Consider the following 23,588-nt stretch of genomic DNA (forward strand, 5'->3'; position numbering starts at 1 on the left):
CGCGATTTTATTTCCAAAATAGAACCGCTTTCGTTAAGTTGATGTACAGCATTTACAGAACAGTGCACTGTTGGTCATGGAGTAACTGCGTAAAAGAAGCTAGAATCTTTGAAGAAGCCACAAGCCCCCTGAAGCATTCCGATTAATGCGCCCTTCCAATGTGAAACGAGTGGAAGAAATATTTTCCTTCAACGACACAATCCCAAACCCTTAAACATGTGCAAAAATGATTGGTGTGCAGAGGAATGATTGATAAGCAACACCTACCGGTGATTTGATAATATACTGATTGACTGGTAAACTCCTAAATGTGATTGGTGGATACAGACTAGACGTGTACACTTTGCTCACATTCGACAACATTGAACTTGGACATTACAACACGGTTCGGGAACGTCACGGGAGGGCTGGCGTTATTGGACTTTGTAACAGTAACTATGGCAGGTCGGGACAGAGTGGTTGAGCTCCTTCGGCAGCTGCAGAGAGCTTCGTAAGTGTACATAAAAATAAAATAAGCGTCACTTTTGGATATTTTCTCAGTATTATTATTTAGAATGCACAATTTGTAGAGAGAATAATGGCTAACGGTGGCGTAATGTACTAATTTAATGCATCGTGCACGGTTTGACCAGCCATAGTGATCGAAACAGTGAGGGGCTTTAAAGTTAGTTATGACAAAATATAAACAGTATTTTGGACTTGTGAAACGTTTTTTCCTCAAGATGGCGCCGTTCCTCCTCCATTCAAACGTCTGTTGGTGAACTATACGGAGTACCGGCGCCCAGTCCAGGTTAGTTTTAATTCCCGCTTTGCCCCCTGGAATAAGTCGGTTCAGGAAATGGATTGGGGGATTTCAGTCAACATCTCTAGAATCAGCATAACATTTTCACCCAAGACTCTTAGTTAGGTTGAGGGATAATTCAAATTATTTTGTTCATAAAAGAGTAAAGAAAATAAGTTTAGTGCACTGGCACACCGAGGTTAAACTTTTAAGTCCCAATGGTAAGGAATTCATGAGGTAAAGATGGTTTTAAAAGAATAATATATAATAATATTACATATTCTAAAATAGTTCAATAAGGGAGTTATGTAATAAATAAAATACAATAAACCCTGTGTTAAAAGTTAAATTTTAAAACTAAGATTGACTTACCTAACCTTAAAATGTGTAAAAATAAAACTTAAACTTAATTTTTAAAATCTTAAAAATATTAATATTTATTCTTTTGGTTGAATGGGATTAGGATGTATACCTTTAAGTTAACATTAAAATACCTTTTAAAATGTTTTTCGGATAAGATAAATATAGATAGATAGATACTTTATTAATCCCAAGGGGAAATTCACATACTCCAGCAGCAGTATACTGATACAAAGAAACAATATTAAATTAAATAATGATAACAATGAAGATATAACAGACAGACAATTTTGTATAATATTAACGTTTACCACCCACAGGGGGGTGAGATTGAAGAGTTGCATAGTTTGGGGGAGGAACGATCTCCTCAGTCTGTCAGTGGAGCAGGACAGTGACAGCAATCTGTCACTAAAGCTGCTCTTCTGTCTGGAGATGATCCTGTTTAATGGATGCAGTGGATGTTCCATGATTGACAGGAGCCTGCTCAGCGCCCGTCGCTCTGCCACGGATGTCAAACTGTCCAGCTCCATATCTACAATAGAGCCTGCCATCCTCACAAGTTTGTCCAGGCGTGAAGCATCCCTCTTCTCTCTTCTTTATGCTGCCTTCCCAGCACACCACCGCATAGAAGAGGGCACTCGCCACAACTGCCTGATAGAACATCTGCAGCATCTTACTAAAGATGTTGAAGGACGCCAGCCTTCTAAGGAAGTATAGTCGGCTCTGTCCTCTTTTGCACAAAGCATCAGTATTGGTAGTCCGGCCCAATTTATCATCCAGCTGCACTCCCAGGTATTTATAGGTCTGCACCCTCTGCAAACAGTCTCCTCTGATGATCATGGGGTCCATGAGGGGCCTAGGCCTCCTAAAATCCACCTCCAGGTCTTTGGTTTTGCTGGTGTTTAGTTGTAGGTGGTTTGAGTCGCATCATTTAACAAAGTCTTTGATTAGCTTCCTATACTCCTCCTCCTACCCACTCCTGATGCAGCTCACAATAGCAGTGTCATCAGAAAACTTTTGCACGTGGCAGGACTCCGAGTTGTATGGAAGTCCGATGTATATTCGCTGAACAGGACCAGAGAAAGTACAGTCCCCTGCGGCGCTCCTCTGTTGCTGACCACAATGTCAGACCTGCAGTTCCCGAGACGCACATATTAAGGTCTGTCAGTAAGATAGTCCACGATCCATGCTACCAGGTATGAATCTACTCCCATCTCTATCAGCTTGTCCCTAAAGAGCAGAGGTCGGATGGTGTTGAAGGCGCTAGAAAAGTCCAGAAACATAATTCTTACAGCACCACTGCCTCTGTCGAGGTGGGAGAGGGATCGGTGTAGTATATAGATGATGGCATCCTCCACTCCTACCTTCTCCTGGTATGTGAACAGCAGAGGTTCGAGTGCGTGGCGGACCTGTGGCCTCAGTTGTTGAAGCAGCAGTCGCTCCATGGTCTTCATCACATTTGACATCAGAGCAACAGGCCAGAAGTCGTTCAGCTCACTAGGACGTGATACCTTTGGGACTGGGGTGATGCAAGATGTTTTCCAAACCCTCGGGATTCTCTGCTGTTCCAGGTTCAGATTGATGATGCGCTGTAGAGGACTCCTCAGCTCTAATGCACAGGCCTTCAGCAGTCGTGGCGATACTCCATCTGGACCCGCTGCTTTGCTGGCACAAAGTCTCCTCAGTTCTCTGCTTACCTGGGCTGCTGTAATTGTAGGTTGGGGGAATCTCTGTCCTCTGCTGGTATCAGCAGAAGTATGGGTGAAGGGTGCAGTACTCCAAGGTGAGAGTGGGTTAGGGTGGTCAAACCTGTTGAAGAAGTTGTTCATTTGGTTTGCTCTCTCCACGTCTCTCTCGATGGTGGCACCCTGCTTCAAGCTGCAGCCAGTGATGATCTTCATCCCATCCCACACTTCCTTCATGCTGTTATTCTACAACTTCTGCTCCAGCTTTCTCCTGTACTGCTCCTTCGCCGGACTGAGCTGGACTTATAGTTCCTTCTGCACGTGCTGATCACTTCCTTTAAAAGCCCTTTTCTTCTGGTTCAAAAGGCCCTTGATGTCATTTGTAATCCATGGCTTGTTGTTAGCATAGCAGCGAACGGTTCTTACTGAAACTACAATGTCCATACAGAAGTTGATGTAGTCAGTAGTGCAGTCAACAACCTCCTCAATGTTCTCACTATGTGACTCCTGCAGGATATCCCAGTCTGTAGTTCCAAAGCAGTCTCTCATAGCCTGCTCTGCCTCAGGGGACCACTTCCTAAATGAGCGTGTGGTTGTAGGTAGCTCCTTCACTTTTGGTTTGTAGTGAGGCTGAAACAGAACCAGGTTATGATCTGCTTTCCCAAGCGCAGGCATGCTGGTGCTGTATGCATCTTTAACGTTTGCATAAAATAGGTCGATAGTCCTATTTCCCCGGGTGTTATATAATAGGATTTTGTATTTCATTGTTAGGGTTAGTGTTACTCTTAAGGTCTATGAGAAAAACTAAAGGTGCTTTTCCACTGCATAGTACGGCACGACACGGTACAGTTCAGCTCACTTTTGGGGGTTTTCCACTGGGAACAGAACCTGGTACCTGGTCCTTTTTTTAGTACCACCTCAGCCGAGGTTCCAAGCGCCGAACCGTTACCAAAACGTGACGTGTAAACTCTGCTGGTCACTGATTGGCCGGAGAAAATCGTCATTACTGCGTCACTGAACTTGCGACACGAGACACAACAGACCCGCTAGATTTTTAGCACAGCCAGTGAAGGTTCAGACGCACCATTTTGTTTTAACCAAAAATGGCTGTTTCGTGGTCTATTGAGGAAGTACAGACGTTCCTCTCGTTGGTAGCGAGGAGCGGATCCAGCGAGAGCTGGATGGGCGACGCGAATGAAAAAGTTTTCAGGAGGTCGCTAAGCTCTTGGGCGCACATGGCTACCATCGGACTTACAAACAGTGTAGGGACAAGTTAAAAAAATGAAGAGCGAGCAGTAGAGGCGGCGCAACTATAACGACACGTGAATAATCCCGCCCACTCTAAAGCGGTAATAAACTGCAGTCGAAACGCAAACCGAGCCGAACTGAGCCGAACCAAGGTGAGCTGTACTGAACCGTGCTGTGCCGTACTATGCAGTGGAAAAGCACCATAACATTACAGTTAAGAGATTTAATATTAGGGTTTCATAAACAAAAAATTAAGATTAGGGCCAATTTTAACAGACTTTAAGGGTAGGATAGATGTAGGGGACACTATACACGAAAAGGTTAAAAGATTAAAAATATTAAAAATCAAGAATCTGAATATATTGTTAGACTTCTGATTGTAACCCCATCTGTACAAGTTACTGGCAGAAGTGGAAATCTGCCACCTCCGTGGTCCATTCTAATGGTGCTCTCACAATCACCATCAAAGCTTTCCAAATAAAGAATATGGATCGATGGTGTAAGATTGCAAAACAGGATTGATACTCCCATGAATTGGTTATTTTGAGGTTCAAAGTTGTTTCGTGTATGTAGGAGTTTATATTCTCCATCTTCCTATCCTGTTTTCCCAGTTCATTGGCCCGGGGCAGCTGGCGTCTGTCCCAGCAGTCACAGGGTCCAAAGCAGGAACAACACTTGGGTCCATCACAGGACAAAGGCACAAACAAACAAACCACACACACACACTATGGCCAGTTTAGCAATGCCAATCCACCTAACCTGCATGTCTTTGGACTGGGGCAGAAAGCTGGATCACCTGGAGGAAACCCTCACAAACACAGGGAGAACATGCAGGCTCTATACAGGGAACACCTGAACCCCCCAGTCTTCTTACTGCAAGGCGGCAGTTCTACCACGGCACCAACGTGCTACCCAAGTGTGTAGCAGCAATGTTTTAAAAAAATGTTGTGATTTCCATTTGTGAACATTCTGATAAAACATAAGGCGCACGTCAGACTACCAGGGTGCTATGCCATCTTTTTATGTGGATGTTCCACATTCCACCAGAATATTTGGGTGTTCTGTTTGCATTTCACCTCCCATATCAATGTGCAGTACTGATAGTCCATTAATAGCTGAGCTAATCAATCACACAAGTCTTCTAATGATAGGTTTTGTGATTACATTGTGAGAAAATTAATTTTGTTCATTCACATCTACAGTTTTGGAGCAAATTCATATTGGTGATACAGGGTAGAGTCTCCTTTTCCTCTCAAAATAGCCTCAATTCTACATGACATGGATTTCACAACATGTTGAAACATACCTTCAACATGATTCTGGTCTATCTTGATATGATTGCATCATGCAGTTTCTGCAGATTTGTCAGCTTCACATCCATGCCATGACTCTCTCATTCTACCACATCCCAAAGGTGTCCTATTGGATTCAGATGTGGTGACTGGGAAGGTATGTGAAGATTACTGAACTTCTTGTCATGTTCATGAAAGTAGTTTGAGGTGATGTGTGCTTTGTGACATGGGGCATTGTCATGCTGGAAGTAGCCTTTAGCAGATGGGTAAATTGTAGCTGTGAAGGGTTGAACGTGAAAAGCAACAATACTCAAATGGTTAAATTGGTGTTAGTGGGTCCAAAGTGTGCCAAGAAAACATTCCCCACGCCATCATACTACCAAAACCAGCTTGAACTGTTGACACAAGGCCGACTGAATGCATGTATTCATGCTATTGGCTCCAAATTCTGACTTTTCCATCTGTGTGCATCAGCAGAAACAGAGATTCCTCAGACCAGGCTACATTTTATTAGTCTTCAGCTGTCCAATTTTGATGAGCCGGTGCCCACTGCAGCCTCAGGTTTCTGTTCTTGACTGACAGGAGTGGAACCTGACATGGTCTTCTGCTTTTGTAGCCCATCTTCCTCAAGGTTTGACATGTTGTACATTCTGAGATGCTGTTCTGCTCACCACAGTTGTACCAGGTGATTATCTGAGTTACCGTCGCCTTTGTGTCAGCTCACACCAGTCTGGGCATTCATCTCTGATCTCTCTCACTGGATATTTTTTGTTTTTTTTGCAGCATTCTGAGCAAACTCTAGATAGTATTTTGCATGAAAATCCCAGGAGATCGGCAGTTACAGAAATACTCAGACCAGCCCGTCTAATGCCAACAATCACATCACAATCAAAATCACTGAGATCACCTTACTTCCTTATTCTGGTGTTTGCTGTGAACATTAACTGAAGCTCCAGACCCGTATCTGCATGAGTCTATGTGTTGTGCTGCTGCTGCTGCTACATAATTGGCTGATTGGCTGATTAGATTATTGCATGGATAAGCAGCTGTACAGGTCTTCCTAATGATTTACTCAGTGAGTGGAAGTTGTGTAGTTTGTACTTGTCATCACCACTAACTGTACATTTTGTAGTTTAGCCTTATACTGTAACAAACATCAAGAGTTTGGGGCCATCCTGTGTAATTTGTGAATAGATATTTCTGTATAAATTACATTAGTTATACATAATACAAATCATATGCACGGTGTATCTTGTTCATATCTCTTTATGGTCTGGTTCTTAGATGTGCACAGTATCAGGGAGCGACAAGTATATATGAAAGGACAATCTTTTTAATATTCATAACATGTAGCATTATATGTACTGTATATACAGTATCAGTCCTCTCCATAATGAGGAGGGAAGCCCAATACCCCACAGATTTCCCAAGGATATCCTGAAAATTGCACTGTACGAATATAATTACCATATGGTTATCAAGATCTGTGATGCACAAATTGAAGTCAGAGTTTGATCGAAGAATTTAAGCAAAGGATTGCCTCTACAGAATTTGACGTCAACTTTTTACTTTGACAGAAGCATACTTTTGAAGAGAAAAATTGCATACATTTTAAATCATTTGGATGGAAATTACTCATCCAGTAGAACCAGGGTTGGTCCATCCTTTATGCACAATTCCTACTGAGACAGGCCAAGACACCCCCCTGGCTACTTGAATTAAACTGTTTTAGGAAATTGGTGGTTTACAGTTGTGCCTCACAGCTCCAGAATCCTGAGTTCAATCCAAGGGCCTGGGCACTGCCTATGTAAAAGTTGCATGTTCTTCTAATGCCTGTGTTATTGTTCTTCCAGGTACCTGTGTCTTCATCTCAGAGATGTGCATGTTAGGTTAAATGGACTCTAAAGTGGTCCTCTATGGGTTTGCACTTGACTGTGCCCGGCAATGGGCTAATGCCACATCTGGGGCTGTGTGCCACCAGAACAAGGTTCATCATAATGTGCTGCCAAGATAAATACTAGCTTCCCATAACCCTAAAGTGAATATGTAAGTTAGAACATGCAAAGTGGGTATGTTTTTTTAAACATTACATTTCTAAGTAAATGCCAAAGGCTTGCATAGCAATCGCCAAAACACCCTTTCAGTAATAATCTAGAACTTTATGTGCCATAGCAGCACATGCTTATGTTACAGCAGGGCTGTTAGTCTCAGTCCAGTTTTCATATCAGAACCAGAGACCTACTTGTGCCTGGTATTCCCTAGAATGAGCAAACCAGGTGATCTTGCCAATTGACATGAGAAACAGTAAATTAAAAAAAAAAAAAACATTATTCTGTTTTTTTAACTTTTTGTTACTCTGTGTAAATAATGAACAGTAATGACCCATGCAGAAAAAGCCTCTCATTTCCTGCAATTTATTAACAGAACAATGGCTAAATTATGTGTTTTTGTGCATTCAGTATAACTAAATACATTAGTAGGTTAGGGAAAGTTATATCATTCAATTAGTAACAATACGTTTTCTTTCTTGTTTTAGATGCAGATGCCCTGCACATTCACAGAGTTACTCTCAAGGTATTTTTTATTAACTTTTATTTATTGTACACTCCCTTGGGGGTCTGGTAGTTTATTTTTTAAGAGAAATTGTGATTTTTTTACTCTGACATTAAATATTACCTTTTCCCACATGGTTGTAAGCCATAAATCAGGACTGACATATAGCTTGAATCCCAGCTTAGCGATTCTCCATGTGAAGTTTGCTTGTTCTGCCTGGGTTTATGTGGATTAAGGCCATGTCATGTTAGGCAACATTTCCAGATTTGCAGTAGTAGCCTCCTTGTACATAATCATAGCGAGTTGGAGTCAGATGTTGGTGTGCTGCCGTGAAAGCCACTTGCATAGTCTGACATACCCAGCAACTCACTCAAACTAGTTGGCATCTGACCCCAACAAAATTAATCAGGTCTGATTGTGTCTTTAGTTGTATGGGATGGCTCTGTGTGTGTGAGAGCTGACAACCAATGAATGTTCACCTGGAAGTACAATGCATACAATGCAGCAATAGGATGTAAGAAACATGAATGTTTTGAGCCTCAGAAACAGTAAAGATACTTGACTGTCTGAGCTTTCATGATTTATGTACAACAACAGAATGGAAAAAGGGCTAATATTGTGGATGAACACCAGTACCTGTTAAACCTTCATACAACACCAGCTCCATCAGTCATCACATTATTAGCTATCACAGAAAAGGAGGAGCACAACTGTGCTGGATGGTCAATACACAGTCACTATATTTGAAGTGCCCACCAATTTTACAGTCATGTAAATTGACAATGCTTCAGCAAGAAGATCTGCAAATTCAGACGGAAAGTCTGACATACCCAATAACTACAAGTCGCATAATGTGTTTAGGTAAATTGGCAACTCCAAAATGGCTCTGGTGTTGGTGAGCACATGAGTGTGCCCAACTGCAGGCTTGCAGAGGGTTTGTTAATATACATTGAACCAAAGGATTTGGGCCCACATGACTCTGGAATGCAATAGGCAGGTTTCAAAAAGGCTAGATGGATGATGACATTTAGTATAATGTAATAGTATGTAGTTTTCTTTATTAATATTTATACAATGATGTAATCATATTTTGCCTTCTGTATTACATATTCCAGATTCCTTATGATATTATTTTTCTTAAAGTATACAATATTTGAAAACATTCTTCTAAAAAACATCCAATTTGATACTTGATGAATTTTTGGGCCTTAGGTGGTGCTGCACAGTCTAATTACATTTTAGATCAAAGAGTGTATCAATACTTTTTCTACAATTAAAATTCCTTTTAAAACGTATCAACATTTATGTGTTAATAACCCCAGAAACTGAATATTTAAAATGATTAACTCAACAGATCACTTGTTAATAGGAACACTTAGAATAGAATGAGAATTTTGCCATTTATTATGCACTGAATGGATTTAGGCATCTGTTTTCAAGATTCATTGGAGCCTGTGTTACCGTATTTCATGTCATGATGTGTTGACCCACTGCAGGCTGTGATGCTGGAAAGTCCCTTTATGGATATCATAACCCCCATGTCTGTGTGGTATCCCAAAGTGTTTTTGTGGAAGGATGACCAGTGGCCGTAAATTTACCCAGTCTGCATCATTGTGGTCTATCACAATGAGCTGGCACCCAATCTAGTGTAAGGTCCTTATCTCAATGGCCTCTAGCCCCCTGTGAAACTGAAAATGAAACTGAAAGTAGGTCTGATAATGAATGAATATGTTGACTTTTGGATATTTAACATTTTCCAAATCCTAATTTAACGAGGTAACCCTGAAGTCTCAGTGACTTTAATGTCTGTTTTGTACCAATAATGGAGAAAGGACTGTAAGCAACAGTTGCTTTATAGAATAAATGCATTTTTCCATTTTTCCAGCTCCTCATCCTAGTGCCTGTGGTAAAACAACTGATTATGCATTTGAGGTATGTTTTTTAATTTTTTCATATTACTAAACTGATCCTCAGTCACCTTTTGCTTTTATCATTGCAAGTTTCACTACCTGTATATGACATCTATCACATATTATTATCATCATTGTCATTTTTACTCCACTTATCCTGACAAGAGTCACATTAACAATATGGCTGGCCAAGCCATCTTAACCACAAAACCTCCTTTCAACACCTCCTGGTAAATTCCCAGGCCGACTTAGAGATATAACCTCTCCACTGTGTCCTGAGCCTCCACTGGGTCCTAGTGCCTTGTATACCATCTATGGCTGATGCAAAGGGGACATTCTAACTACAACAACATTTCTTTATATAGCACATTTTCAAACAAATGAGGTAGTTCAAAGTGCTATACAAGATAAAGAAAGAAAAAAAAATAAAAATAAAAATAAAATTAGGCAATACTAATTAACAAGGAATAAAGTAAGGTCTGATGGCCAGGGAGGACAGAAAAAAAATCCCAGAAGTCTGGAGAAAAAAACAAAATCTGCAGGAGTTCCAAGGCCACGAGGTCACCCAGCCCTCACTAGGCATTCTACCTAACATAAATGATCTCAGTCAGTCCTCATGGGTTTCAGGCTTCATGTAGAAGAATTACACGATGATGGTCATGTGGACCTCTGGCCTTTAATCCATCAATGTAGGGACTACACGGTTCTTTGATCAGGTGGTGATGGCGTAGATCAAGAGAAACAGTGATTCTATGCCATGGTACTGCAGTGCTGGCCACTCTGTCAGTGAGAAGCTTATTTGGGCTTCATGCACTGCCAGCCTCATTCTTTCCATAACTACCTAGTGCTCGTCTCCATATTTGAAAGTGAGGATGCAAACTGACTACATCACTGAATACATCATTGCTTGGCAAGGGAAGAGTAGAGATGCAGTTCTTAGGTTCCCAAACTGGATACTTTTCAATCCTTGGTTGTGCCTTGATATCCTGTCTTTAAATGGGAAAGAAGAGGAAGTGCACTTTTGGACAAGACCAATTCCTACATTCAACAGACCTAACAAAGCAAACATAACTCTCAGCCCACAAATGTAAAGACTAAATTGCATGCAGCAGGAACCCCAGAACCGCATAGTCTTAAAGCACCTCCTACAACATGCTGCAGTGTGCACTGTGATCACTTATTTTACAAATTCACAAAGCACATCTAGAAAGGTCTGGCAAACTCCTATGACCCCTCAAATATCTGAGCAAGGACAAAGAGTTGGTCCAACATTTCATGCTCAAGAAAGAATCAGCATTGTTCCTGGTTGGATTTAAGGTTCAGCTATAAGACAGAACCTCTGTTCCAGTACTCTGGCATAGGCATTCCCAGAAGATAAAGTGAGATACCTTGGTAATTGGAAAACACAGTCTTGTCTGCATTTTCAAAAATGATAATCCCCACAATATACAAAACACTGTAGTCTCCTGAGGCAGAGTCTCCACCTTCTACTCAGTGTTGAAAAGGAATGCTAGCTAAGACACCCTACAATATCCAGTGCCTTCAGCAAACCAATCACTCGCCATTACAAACTTTTATGTCACTGATGCATCTTCAGTCACACAAAGGGATCCAACCACATCCAATCATTCTGACATTGCTTCCAGTGAGAAAGGTTAGGTCTGAAACTAGATGTTACAGGCATCAGAGGTAACCTGAAAAACTGGATCAGATGTTGGTTAACCAGCAGAAGACAAAGTGTACCGATAAGAGGAGAATGCTCCACAAGGCATGAGGTCATCAATGGAGTCCCTCAGGGGTCTGTCCTAGGACTGTTACTTTTTCTGACTTATATCAATGTAACAGATTTCAATATAGTTAGAAAACTTGTGAAAATCGCAAATGATTTGGACAATCTTCAGAACTTGCAGTTTAACATAGAAAAGTGCAAAATACTACATGTAGGCAAAAGGAAAGTCAATTTTAAATACAAGATACACTATCCTACTATTCAATACAAATCAAGGGACTATGCTCAGATTATATAAGGCACTAGTGAGACTGCATCTGGAGTACTCTAAACAGTTCTGGTCCCCATGCTACAAGAAAGACAAGGAGAGCAACCAAAAGCATCCCAGGACTTAGAGACATGTCCTACTTCAATATGAGAATTAAACCTGTTCAGTCTCAAGTTTGCCTGGAGACCTAATCCAGGTCTTCAGAATTCTCAAAGGCATTGATAAAGTAGATCAGCAGAATTTTTTTAACTTAACGATGAGTAACGTGGATAGGAATGTAGATGGAACTTTATTTGTCCCCAGGGGGAGATATGGCAAATGTATTTGACAGCGATCGAACATTGCCCATTGCAATTGTTTTGCATTTGCAATTGCACCAGCTTGTTGCCCTCTCTGTCTTCGGATAAACAACTGTTGCAGTTCAGTGAATCTGAGCTGCTTAGGTGCTTGTGATTGCAGAGTACAGGAGTATTTAATACACCTCACCTTTATCTTCTTAGTGTCTCCTTCATATCCAGGCAAAAATAATGCAGTCTTTGGGTCCTCTTCACTACTCCATCCAAGTTTCGCATTCCATTTGAAGTGCAGTCAAGCCAAGCTGGCGCCTGGGTTTACATGCGTTGGTAAATTTAAACACATACTTGAGGACACGAGTGGAAATTAAGGGAAGTGCGTTTAGGAATGAAACAAGGAAGCACTTCTTTACACACAGAGTTGTAGAAATCTGGAACAAACTATCAAGACATGAAGTTGAAGCAAAAACTTTGACAACTTTTAAGAAATATCTGGAGGAGATATTGTGAAATCTTATTAGCCAAAAAAATAAAAACAAGCTTGATAGACTGAATCGTCTCCTCTTTTTTGTCAAACTTCTTATGTTCTTCCAGTGTCCTTTGTTTTTTTCATTGTTAGCAGTGGCAGCCATGGCTGTGTAGAATTTGAATTATGGCAACTGCAGTGATAATAGTTCAGTTAATCAGATAATTTTACAAACCATGCTAGACGTGACTGATTTTTATCCACAGCTTCTTGTTTTACTTCAGTTAACTAAAACCACTTCCTCATAAAAATGCATTATCAGGCATTGTCAGAAATCAATTTTCCAATGTTTGTTTTAAAGTGTATTTTTCAGTTTTTACCATCTTCTATATTTTATTTAATTTGTAATTCAGATTTCATTTATAAATATACAGTATTTTGAATCATTTCCTTACTTGTGTCATTATTATTGTTGTGTATTTTGCTGACGTCTTTACCCAAGAAATGAAAATATATATAAATGTATGTTTTTCTTTTCAGTTGAAGAGGCAGGTTACTTGATTGCTCAGGGCCACATATTTTGTCATTTTATGGTTTAAAATACAATGCCTTATCCACTACGCGATCCAACATCACAAGAGTGGCGTTTGGGGGTGGCAAGTGGGGTGACTGCCCCAGGTCTAAGGGGGCCCCATTTTTGAGCTCTGCGTGTCTTGTTCAAGTGGATTTGTCAAGTTTTATTCTTCAGTTATATTTTGATAAAGTCCACGTGTTATCTTGCAAAAATTCAGCTGAATACTGTAATGACAAAATCCGATGTATATTAACATTATTTTTATTAAATTTGCGTGCAAGTTTTTACAGACCACACATACTGGTAACAGCATTTGACGTAACCGGCCCCGCTTGGGGTTGGTCAGCCCTAGGCCCCGCACACCCCTAAGGCCGCCTTTGCAACATCATGTACTCATTGCAGGAAATTCTGTTGTTCTACAGCCACATTTTTTTTTTACAATTAAAATTTTAACAACTATGTTTTGCTGCATGCTGTTTTAGTATCACAATTACAATATCTCACAAAAGTGAGTAGACCCCTCACATTTTTGTAAATATTTTATTAAATCTTCCCATGGGACTCAGTTAGAGGATCTATGCAGACTTTTTTCAAAGCATGGCAGGATCTAATCAGTAATATTTTAAAATAAGTTCATAAAGCACAGAGAATTTATTAATTTAGGTATGTTTACAAGCCTTAAATTTTACGCCGTTGGGCTTGCTCTCTCTCTCAGGGGTGGGGATCTATCTGCTCTTAACTCAATTTTTCTTTTTGTAAAAACTTGATTGCTTTGTATGGATTGCAATAAAATTAATAATAAAAAAAAAATCTTTTCATGGGACAACACTGAAGATATGACACTTTGATACAATGTAATCTAGTCAGTGTACAGCTTGTATAACAGTGTAAATTTGCTGTCCCCTCAAAATAACTCAACACACAGCCATTAATGTCTAAACCACTGGCAACAAAAGTGAGTAACCCCCTAAGTGAATAATGTCCAAATTGTGCCCAATTAGCCATTTTCCCTCCCCGGTGTCATGTGACTCATTAGTGTTACAAAGTCTCAGGTGTGAATGGAGAGCAGGTGTGTTAAATTTGATGTTATTGCTCTCACACTCTCTCATACAGGTCACTGGAAGTTCAACATGGCACCTCATGACAAAGAACTCTCTGAGGATCTGAAAAAAATAATTGTTGCTCTACATAAAGCTGGCCTAGACTATAAAAAGATTGCCAACACCCTGAAATTGAGCTGCAGCATGGTGGCCAAGACCATACAGCGGTTTAACAGGATAGGTTCCACTCAGAACAGGCCTCACCATGGTTGATCAAAGAAGTTGAGTGCACGTGCTCAGCATCATATCCAGAGGTTGTCTTTTGAAAACAGAAGTATGAGTGCTGCCAGCATTGCTGCAGAGGTTGAAGGGGTGGGGGGGTCAGCCTGTCAGTGCTCAGACTACACGCCACACACTGCATCAAATTGGTCTGCATGGCTGTCATCCCAGAAGGAAGCCTCTTCTAAAGATGATGCACAAGAAAGCCCACAAACAGTTTGCTGAAGACAAGAAGACTAAGGACATGGATTACTGGAACCATGTCCTGTGGTCTGATGAGACCAAGATAAACTTATTTGGTTCAGATGGCGTCAAGCGTGTGTGGCGGCAACCAGGTGAGCAGTACAAAGACAAGTGTGCCTACAGTCAAGCATGGTGGTGGGAGTGTCATGGTTTGGGGCTGCATGAGTGCTGCCGGCACTGGAGAGCTACAGTTCATTGAGGGAACCATGAATGCCAACATGTACTGTGACATACTGAAGCAGAACACGATCCCCTCACTTCAGAAACTGGGCCGCAGGGCAGTATTCCAACATGATAACGACCCCAAACACACCTCCAAGACGACCACTGCCTTGCTAAAGAAACTGAGGGTAAAGGTGCTGGACTGGCCAAGCATGTCTCTAGACCTAAACCCTATTGAGCATTTGTGGGGCATCCTCAAATGGAAGGTGTAGGAGCGCAAGGTCTCTAACATCCACCAGCTCTGTGATGTCGTCATGGAGGAGTGGAAGAGGATTCCAATGGCAAGCTGTGACACTCTAGTGAACTCCATGCCCGAGTGAGTTAAGGCAGAGCTGGAAAATAATGGTGATCACACAAAATACTGACGCTTTGGGCGCAATTTGGACATTTTTCACTTAGGGGTGTACTCACCTTTGTTGCCAGTGGTTTAGACATTAATGGATGTGTGGTGAGTTATTTTGAGGGGACAGCAAATTTACACTGTTATACAAGATGTACACTGAGTACTTTACATTGTATCAAAATGTCATATCTTCAGTGTTGTCCCATGAAAAGATGTAATAAAATATTTGCAAAAATGTGAGGGGTGTACTCACTTTTGTGAGATACTGAATATGGCAAGTTTTAATGCATATACAGTATGTAGCAGAAAGGGCAATACAGAAAGAGAAGAGTCCTAAAAGGCAGGATCATAAAAGACTCTGAAAATAAAAGGAAGTATGAGTGAAACACCATATACTGTTGCTTTAGTAAAATTGAATAATTATTGCCAGGGGATGGTAAGTCATGCACTTGTAGAAAATGCAAGCTAATTATTCCATGGACACAAAAATAGTAGAATGGCAATATGGAGTGGAATGTAATTCAATAGACATCCTCAGGCTGACACATGGTATTATGAACTCTTGCTACATTATATACTGTATAAACTCACTGCTACCTATTATGATGGAGACAGTACTCGACGCCTCCCTTTTCAAGTGTGAGTTGGGCTCAGCACTGCAGAGAAACCTGAAGCCAAGACAGAGCATGCTAGGAAGGTGACCACAAATGTTCCTGATTATAGATCTGGTCCCTGGTTGAGACTTAACTGCTGCTTCTAGGAAGAGATTGAGTGAAGATTTGGGAGAACTGTGAGCAAGCACACTACTGGTTTAAGGAAAAGTTGTTATAGAATGTCTAAAAAAGGCATTAGAGGTAATAGGAACATGTGTGGCAGTGATGCCAACCCATTTGATAGACCAAGTGACTGTTACAGTATATGTATGAAAGTCCAGAGTGGCACAGGATTTGCTGTTTTCCTTTGTTAATTTAGTGTATACGTGTTGCTCATTTTGTTAATCTCCCCTCTGTTTGCTTTTTAATAAAAACTCAATTTTGTGTAGTTTGCCATTTTTTGCATTCATTTAGGATTGGGGATGGACAGATGGGTTGCTCCTATTATCCACACATCAATGAACTATTTATACCTACATAAAATGTTTAATTTTACATTTTTATTTTTAGTGATCCAAGTTTCAAGTTAATCTTACACTTACAATAACTGTAGGAAGTTTGTACAGTGTACAAAATTGTTACATTCTCATATTGTTAAAAATGTTCACAAGATACAAAAGGGCACTTCCAGAGTTCTGTCCTGTCTGCCGATGTAGAGTTTATATTTTCCATTTGTATATCCATGTGTATTTTTCCTTCATGTGACCCTTAATTATGTACTTCATTAAACATGAAATTTCTTTTTTGTAACGGGATATTTTTCTAATTGTAGATGGCCTGTTCTAATATCAGATATGGAGAAGGGGTTACCAAAGAGCTGACCATGGTATATATACTCTTTATTTGTTTTTATTTGAACATTTTTTAATTAAATCTTAAGATTGATGGATTTTAAATCATAGTGTGATTCGTTTTATTGTATAGGATCTTCAGAATCTGGGTGCCAGGAATGTCTGCCTGATGACGGATAAGAACTTGGTGCAGCTACCACCAGTTAAAGCAGTGCTAAACTCTTTTTCAAAACACAACATTAACTTTAAATTATATGACAAAGTTCGAGTGGAGCCCACTGATGCAAGGTCTGGAAATGAAAGATTCTTTGTCTAACAATATTAAAAACTGTGACTTTTAGTTTATGTTAAACCATTTAACTATAATATATTTTAATTCAAAGGTCACTTTAGAATATCGTTTTCCTCTGTTTGCATTTTAGGTGAAAAGTCATTTTATTTGTTCAGTTATAAAATGTTCATGTTATTATTTGCTAGAAATTAAATAACAGTCCTATCATTTTTTGTTTTGAAGTTTTAAGGAGGCTATCGACTTTGCAAAGAAGGGGCACTTCGACGCTTATGTGGCGGTTGGTGGAGGTTCTGTGATTGACACGTGCAAAGCTGCAAACTTGTACTCTTCCAATCCAGAGGCGGACTTCCTCGATTTTGTTAATGCACCCATAGGCAAAGGGAAACCTGTAACAACTGCTCTCAAGCCACTCATTGCAGGTCACAGCACTTTTTTTCCATTTTGTGTCAGTTAACATCATAAAACCTTTTAACAGTTTGGAAAAATAGTTTATAAGAATGACAGTTTATTATTTTCAAGCTATATTTGGCTGTTTTCACTTAATTTTAGGGTAACCTCAATAGCTGTTTTCCACATCCCTGGTTTTGAATAATCAGTTAATTAATGGATGAATGGATAGTAGCTGTACTGTGAATAAAAATACACCTGTGCAGGCCATCTTTTTTTTTGCAGCTCATTTGTGATTCCTCATTTTCTTAGCAGCTCTACCATGGAAAACAGACTTCAGTATTTATTTGTGTTTTCTCAATGATCACTGTCTTGTTTCCTAAATATATACTTTTTTATGCATAAAGTAATTTAAAAGGAGTGTATGGCTAAAACTATGAGTATTCAGTAAATCAAACACTTGAGGAACCTTTTTTAAAAGCTGATTCCATAAGTGTCATCAACAGTAAGTGTTAGCTCTGTACTGCAAATAACTTTGATTGCGACATTTTGTTTTATGTACACTGCACTTTTTACAAAGATACAGAAGTGAACTCTACTCTGTGAAATGTAATTAAAAGATAAAAGTACAGTATATCAGTAACGTTACAATCTTATTGTCATATTTTGTGAAATGCTGAAAATGCTGAAATATAAATATATAAATGTATATGTAAAAATTTGTTTAATTTGTTCTTTTTCCCAGTGCCAACGACATCAGGTACAGGAAGTGAAACAACAGGAGTTGCTGTATTTGACTTTAAGCATTTAAAAGCTAAAACTGGTAAGACAAACACATCTGTCATATATATTTGTATTTATTTACTAGCTGTTCTTTCCAGCTTAATTAGGAAGAGAAATAAAAAGTATGTTACAGGTGTAAAATAAATGAAAAACAGATCTGACAACTATGACCCCCTCATCTAGTGATTCTGAGCCTAAAGATAAGTAAAGTATGGTCAGATGGCTGGGGAGAACGGAAAAAACAACTCCACATAAGATGGGGATAAGAGCAAAATCTGCAGGGGTTCCAGTGCCAAAAGACTGCCCAGCACCACAGTCGTAATGTACAGCTGTGAGACACGTGAGGGTCAAGAGGCACGCACACCCTCCTCCTCCTCCTACCTAAGCAGGGCTTCTGGCAAATCCCCACAAAGTGTCCACCCCCTCCCACTCCTGCCATCTCAAAAAGACTTGTTGCTCCAGCTCAAACACAGTTCTCGTTACAAATGGGTCATTTGCACTCTGATTTTTTTGTCCTAGACAAAAACTGGTTATGGCCATTTTTGCTTGACATAAATTAAGCATTCAGAAAAATGTGATTAGATTAGATCAACCATTAAAGAATTCTTGAGAGGCAAAGGTAAAAATCTCATTCTTTTTTGACATGCTTATATATTTAAAAATTCTCAGTCATTATTATGGTAATCATAAACACCTGAAATTACCATTGTTTTGTTATGCAATTGTTTTTCTACTTCTTTTGAAGTAACAATCATGTTGATAGCATGTTATGTTCTGGAGTTATTTAGGTTAAAATGCTCAAAGGTCCAGTGAAAATGACAGCTTTTGTAAGGTTGTCATAGGATTTATTTTTTTAGATATATGTAGAGGCTGTAAAAAGCCTGTACTCAAAGTTACACTATGCTATAAATAACTGTAAAGTTTTGTGGAAATAAGTGCAGTGGTTTTCACATGCTGAAACAAACACACAGGAATTCAATTTTGTGTAAGAATAAGAAAAGTAGATTCTAAATAATTGCGGTGGGCTGGCACCCTGCCCAGGGTTTGTTTCCTGCCTTGCGTCCTGTGCTGGCTGGGATTGGCTCCAGCAGACCCCCGTGACCCTGTAGTTAAGATATAGTGGGTTGGATGATGGATGGATGGATGGATAGATTCTAAATAAACAAAGTGCTATTCCTTCTGTTCAATTTCATTAAAGCTCACCATTGACCTGTTGCTGCCATCTAGTGGATATGAAGCACTATTAATTTAGTAGAATTTCGGTGGATAATGGAAACTTTTAGTTAGCTTGTCTCAGTTTTTATTCATTTCTAGATTTTTATACACCTGAATCAATGCACATTTTTGCAAATGTCCAAAAATGTAACTCCTTTTTTACTTTTTAAATGGCATAAGCAGTATATGCAATGTTGTATAAAATTTTGAGACAATGAATACCAATACCATGTACAGATGTGCTGCTTTGATAGGTGAAGCATCGAAATTTCTGTTATGTGAAATTTGAAATTTTTTTTATCAAAATATATTTCTTTCAGTTTTTAAATGTAGTACATAAATGAGTCACTTGACATGTATGTAATTCACGTGTTTCATAATGATTACAAAAATATACAGTTAAATGAAAATGAGCACTCCACGTGGTGGCCCTGATTACAGATTACTCTTGATTACTACTGATGTGGAGTATGTCTTAGATTTGCTGAGAATTGGACATTGTCTCACTAGTGCCCTCATGAATGTACAGTATACAGAGCTTGAAACTGCGCCTTCCTGTTAAAGTAGGTCATCCTGACATCATTTGTACAAGTACATAAAGTTACAGATGAGGTAATATAAGTTTTTATTTTGTTCGCTGACAATAGTTTATACATAAGATGTCTTAATCTATGAACCAAATATTTATCTAAGACTTTTAATTTCTTAATTATTTTGGCAACTTTAGATAATATTGGCCATAACAGTGTCCAAAGACATATACCATGTATCTCTATACTAATTGGTGTAATTAAAATGCTTTCTACCTATTATATGTTAATGAACCTAACTGATAAAAGTAACTGTTCTGTTAAGACTAATCAGTCTTGCCATTGAGAATTTAGCTGTTCACATGGTGGCGCTCCACCAGCCTGGTATAATAACGGATTTCCATCTTTGGATCTACTTTTAATGGTGACTCACACTTTTTTTGTATTTTCTCTAACAAAACCCCTTTCTTTTCAGAACTTAGATGAGACTGGTTGTCAATATGTAAACAGATATATTTATGTTTCTGACTTATCTGATTGAACTAACAGGGTTTACTATTCAGTAGCATATTATTCCCATATATTCCATTGCTACATGTTGCCCTGTTTATGTTTTAATAATGAGGTCTCAGAAACTGGATCAAAATACATCACAAATTCAAAGGGAAACAAATATTAATGCAGTTCAGTCAGTAGCTGTAAAAATGTTTGTTTTTGATGTCATTGTAACTTTTTTATAATGATTAGGAATTGCAAGCAGGGCACTCAAACCAACCCTGGGAATGGTGGACCCTTTACATACACTGCATATGCCCCAGAGAGTTGCTGCTAACAGCGGATTTGATGTGCTATGGTATGAACTACGCTTTATTCTGAACAATAATAATAAACTTAATGATATATTTGTATTCTATACCATTTATCTCAGGGTTTTAATGCATGAAAACTATCTGTTTTATAGGACATTTCAGTATTAGCTGATCATCAGGTGTCTCACTAGCAACTTTGTCACTAAGATACCACCTGTGCTCCTTTCTACTTCACTCTTTGTTTTCACGACAAACATTTCAACTTTATCTGCCATATTTGCATCACTATGCTTCTACTTCCTTTTTCTTTTACGGTAACTGTTGCAGTATTTCTTGAATTAAAATAGAAAAGTGTGTATCTGTCTCTTCTCGTACTCACCATTTTTATCTTCCAAGTTCATGTTCTCTCTCTCTCTCTCTAATTTAGTTATGTTGCCTTTCTCAGTTACTTGTAACTTGTTAGTGTGGGGTAGACATGCATTCCACTTTGATTAATACATTTGCTCTACTACTAATCTAAGATTTAATTAGAAGTAAAAATATTTTTTTTCTGTATAGGTTTATAAAAATAGTTAAACTACTGTATGTATTTATATTTTTGTGCATCTGAGGAGAGGATTTGCAGATGGGGGGCCACAGGCTTATTCTCCAACCCGAGATGGTTCTGTCATAAAATATGGTAACAGTGCATGTGTGGTTTACTTGAAATGAATAGTCATTACACATAAAAGATGAATATTAACGTCAATAGTGTAACTCTTCAAATGATGTTTTGTATTGTGTTATAATAACTTCAAATGATTTGTTTCAATCAGATTTTCAGATTTTCCAAATTCTTGTTTGATATCTTATGAAATCAAATTAAAGGTTAATTTGGAAAGAGTACTGTACGATATCTATATTATGTGAGGCTTTATTGCCATGTACAATGCACTATATATGTTAACACAATTTCCTGTGCTCACCAGTCCCTCGTTCTTTTCCAACAGCCATGCTCTGGAATCCTATACAGCTCTGCCATACAATATGCGAAGCCCTTGTCCTACTAATCCTATAAATAGGCCTGCTTACCAAGGGAGCAACCCCATTAGTGATGTCTGGTCCAAGCATGCTCTCCACATTTTAGCTAAATATTTAAAAAGGTAAGTATGGGACTGCTTTTCATTTCTCTAAAGTAAGGTGCTGGTATATGACAGCAGCCATACCATCTGCTCTTTAGAACAGGTAATCTACCTGAAGCTAAATACATCAGGGCTTTGCCAGTGGCTAGTGGCCGTCAGAGGGCACTTAACCCTGTGGTCTATATGTGTGGATCTCAATGTCCCAGTGCAGTGGCAGGGACACTGTGACGTAAAAAATTATGCTGCACTTCAGATGAGATGTTAAACCAAGGTCATAAAAGATCCCTGATTCTTTGAAAACAGTAGTATGTTCCCTGATGTTCTGGCTAAATTGCTCACCACAGACTTGACATTTTGGCCCCTGATCATTCTCTGCCCCTTACTGACTAATTACTTCTGTCACCCCTTCAGCTAATGTGTGGTGAGTGTACGGGTGCAAGAATGGCTACCTTTGCATTATTGAGGTCCATGCTACACATTGATGTTGGTTGTAGTGTCTAAATGTAATTATCTATCTATCTATCTATCTATCTATCTATCTATCTATCTATCTATCTATCTATCTATCTATCTATCTATCTATCTACCTGCCTGTCTGTCTGTCTGTCTGTCTGTCTGCCTGCTTCTGATATTTTGTATATGAAGATATTTGCAGTTGTGTTGCTTTTGAAACTAAAATTAATTAACAGCATCACAGTCTATAGCAAAAACAGCAAAATTTAATTTTTGTCTGTCACGATACATCTCCTATGTTGTATATGTCTCCTAAACACAACCACCATCAAAGAAATAAGTAAATAAGGTAACTAACCTTGTTATGCGATGGATTGCTTTTCTATCAACGTAATTCTGCTATGCACTTGTTGCTATTGCAGTAGAATCTGGTGATCACAGTCCCAAGTGGGAATGAGTCAGGGAATGAAAATGGATTCCTAAAACTATACAAGTAGCTCATAGAACATCTCCAACTTTAAAAGAAAACAGAAAGAAACATAATATGTAAGAAATCAGAATTACAGACAGCAGCACTTATTAGTAAACTGTGATTTAAGGCACAGCAATTCTCAAAGTGATTTTATGAGTCAGGCCTTTACAGAGTGATTTAGTTGGACTTTGGCTTATAAATGTCTATGTTAGTGTATGAAAACATGCTCTGATTGGTGAGCAAAAATATAGCCAAATTCAAACATATATAATTGTTTGAAAGTAAACCAAGACTAAAGCATTTTTTGCCCACATCTGGGTTATTCAACCTGATCTGTGCCTCCCCCTTTTGGTTTTTCTTTCTCTCCATTATGAAACATTCTGTCTTCATGGAGAATAATTTCATCCCACTGATGAACTTTAGAATGCCTACGTACTGGCCGGTCTTTTGGCCTTGGGGCCCTTTGGAGGTATATCTTCTTCAGCATTCCTATTAGCTAGAGTTTTGTTTTCTTCTCCTATCTTCTTCCTCTCTGACCACATCATATATTATTAAATTGGACACTCACTTTAGCCATTTTGACTATTAGAGACCACAGTTAATAGTTTTTTTAGTTTTGCCTAATTCCATTAATGTCATGTTTATTTACTTATTGATTGATTGTTTCTTTGCATGGTCCATTTTATTTTAGGCATGATTATTTTATGCATGCATTATGTTTGCTGTGAAAATAAATATTATTTTTGTTGTTCCTCCCTATTGGGGCATCTCTGGGAGAGTTTATTTTTATGGCTTT

General features: G+C 39.0%; 1 protein-coding gene across 1 annotated transcript in view; it reads left to right on the plus strand.

The window, feature by feature from the left end:
* Window positions 1-366: 366 nt before the first annotated feature.
* Window positions 367-23,588, plus strand: part of adhfe1 (alcohol dehydrogenase iron containing 1) — a 50,524-nt gene continuing 27,302 nt past the window's right edge. Inside the window, exons 1-9 of the mRNA XM_039754596.1 lie at window positions 367-490; window positions 7,903-7,940; window positions 9,805-9,851; window positions 16,712-16,765; window positions 16,864-17,018; window positions 17,245-17,441; window positions 18,155-18,232; window positions 20,685-20,790; window positions 21,736-21,888. Of these exons, the coding sequence (XP_039610530.1) occupies window positions 438-490; window positions 7,903-7,940; window positions 9,805-9,851; window positions 16,712-16,765; window positions 16,864-17,018; window positions 17,245-17,441; window positions 18,155-18,232; window positions 20,685-20,790; window positions 21,736-21,888 (881 nt within the window). The 5' untranslated portion in view covers window positions 367-437. The remainder of the gene's footprint in view (window positions 491-7,902; window positions 7,941-9,804; window positions 9,852-16,711; window positions 16,766-16,863; window positions 17,019-17,244; window positions 17,442-18,154; window positions 18,233-20,684; window positions 20,791-21,735; window positions 21,889-23,588) is intronic.

Source organism: Polypterus senegalus, chromosome 5 (assembly GCF_016835505.1).
Source record: "Polypterus senegalus isolate Bchr_013 chromosome 5, ASM1683550v1, whole genome shotgun sequence".
Classification (NCBI taxonomy): domain Eukaryota; kingdom Metazoa; phylum Chordata; class Cladistia; order Polypteriformes; family Polypteridae; genus Polypterus; species Polypterus senegalus.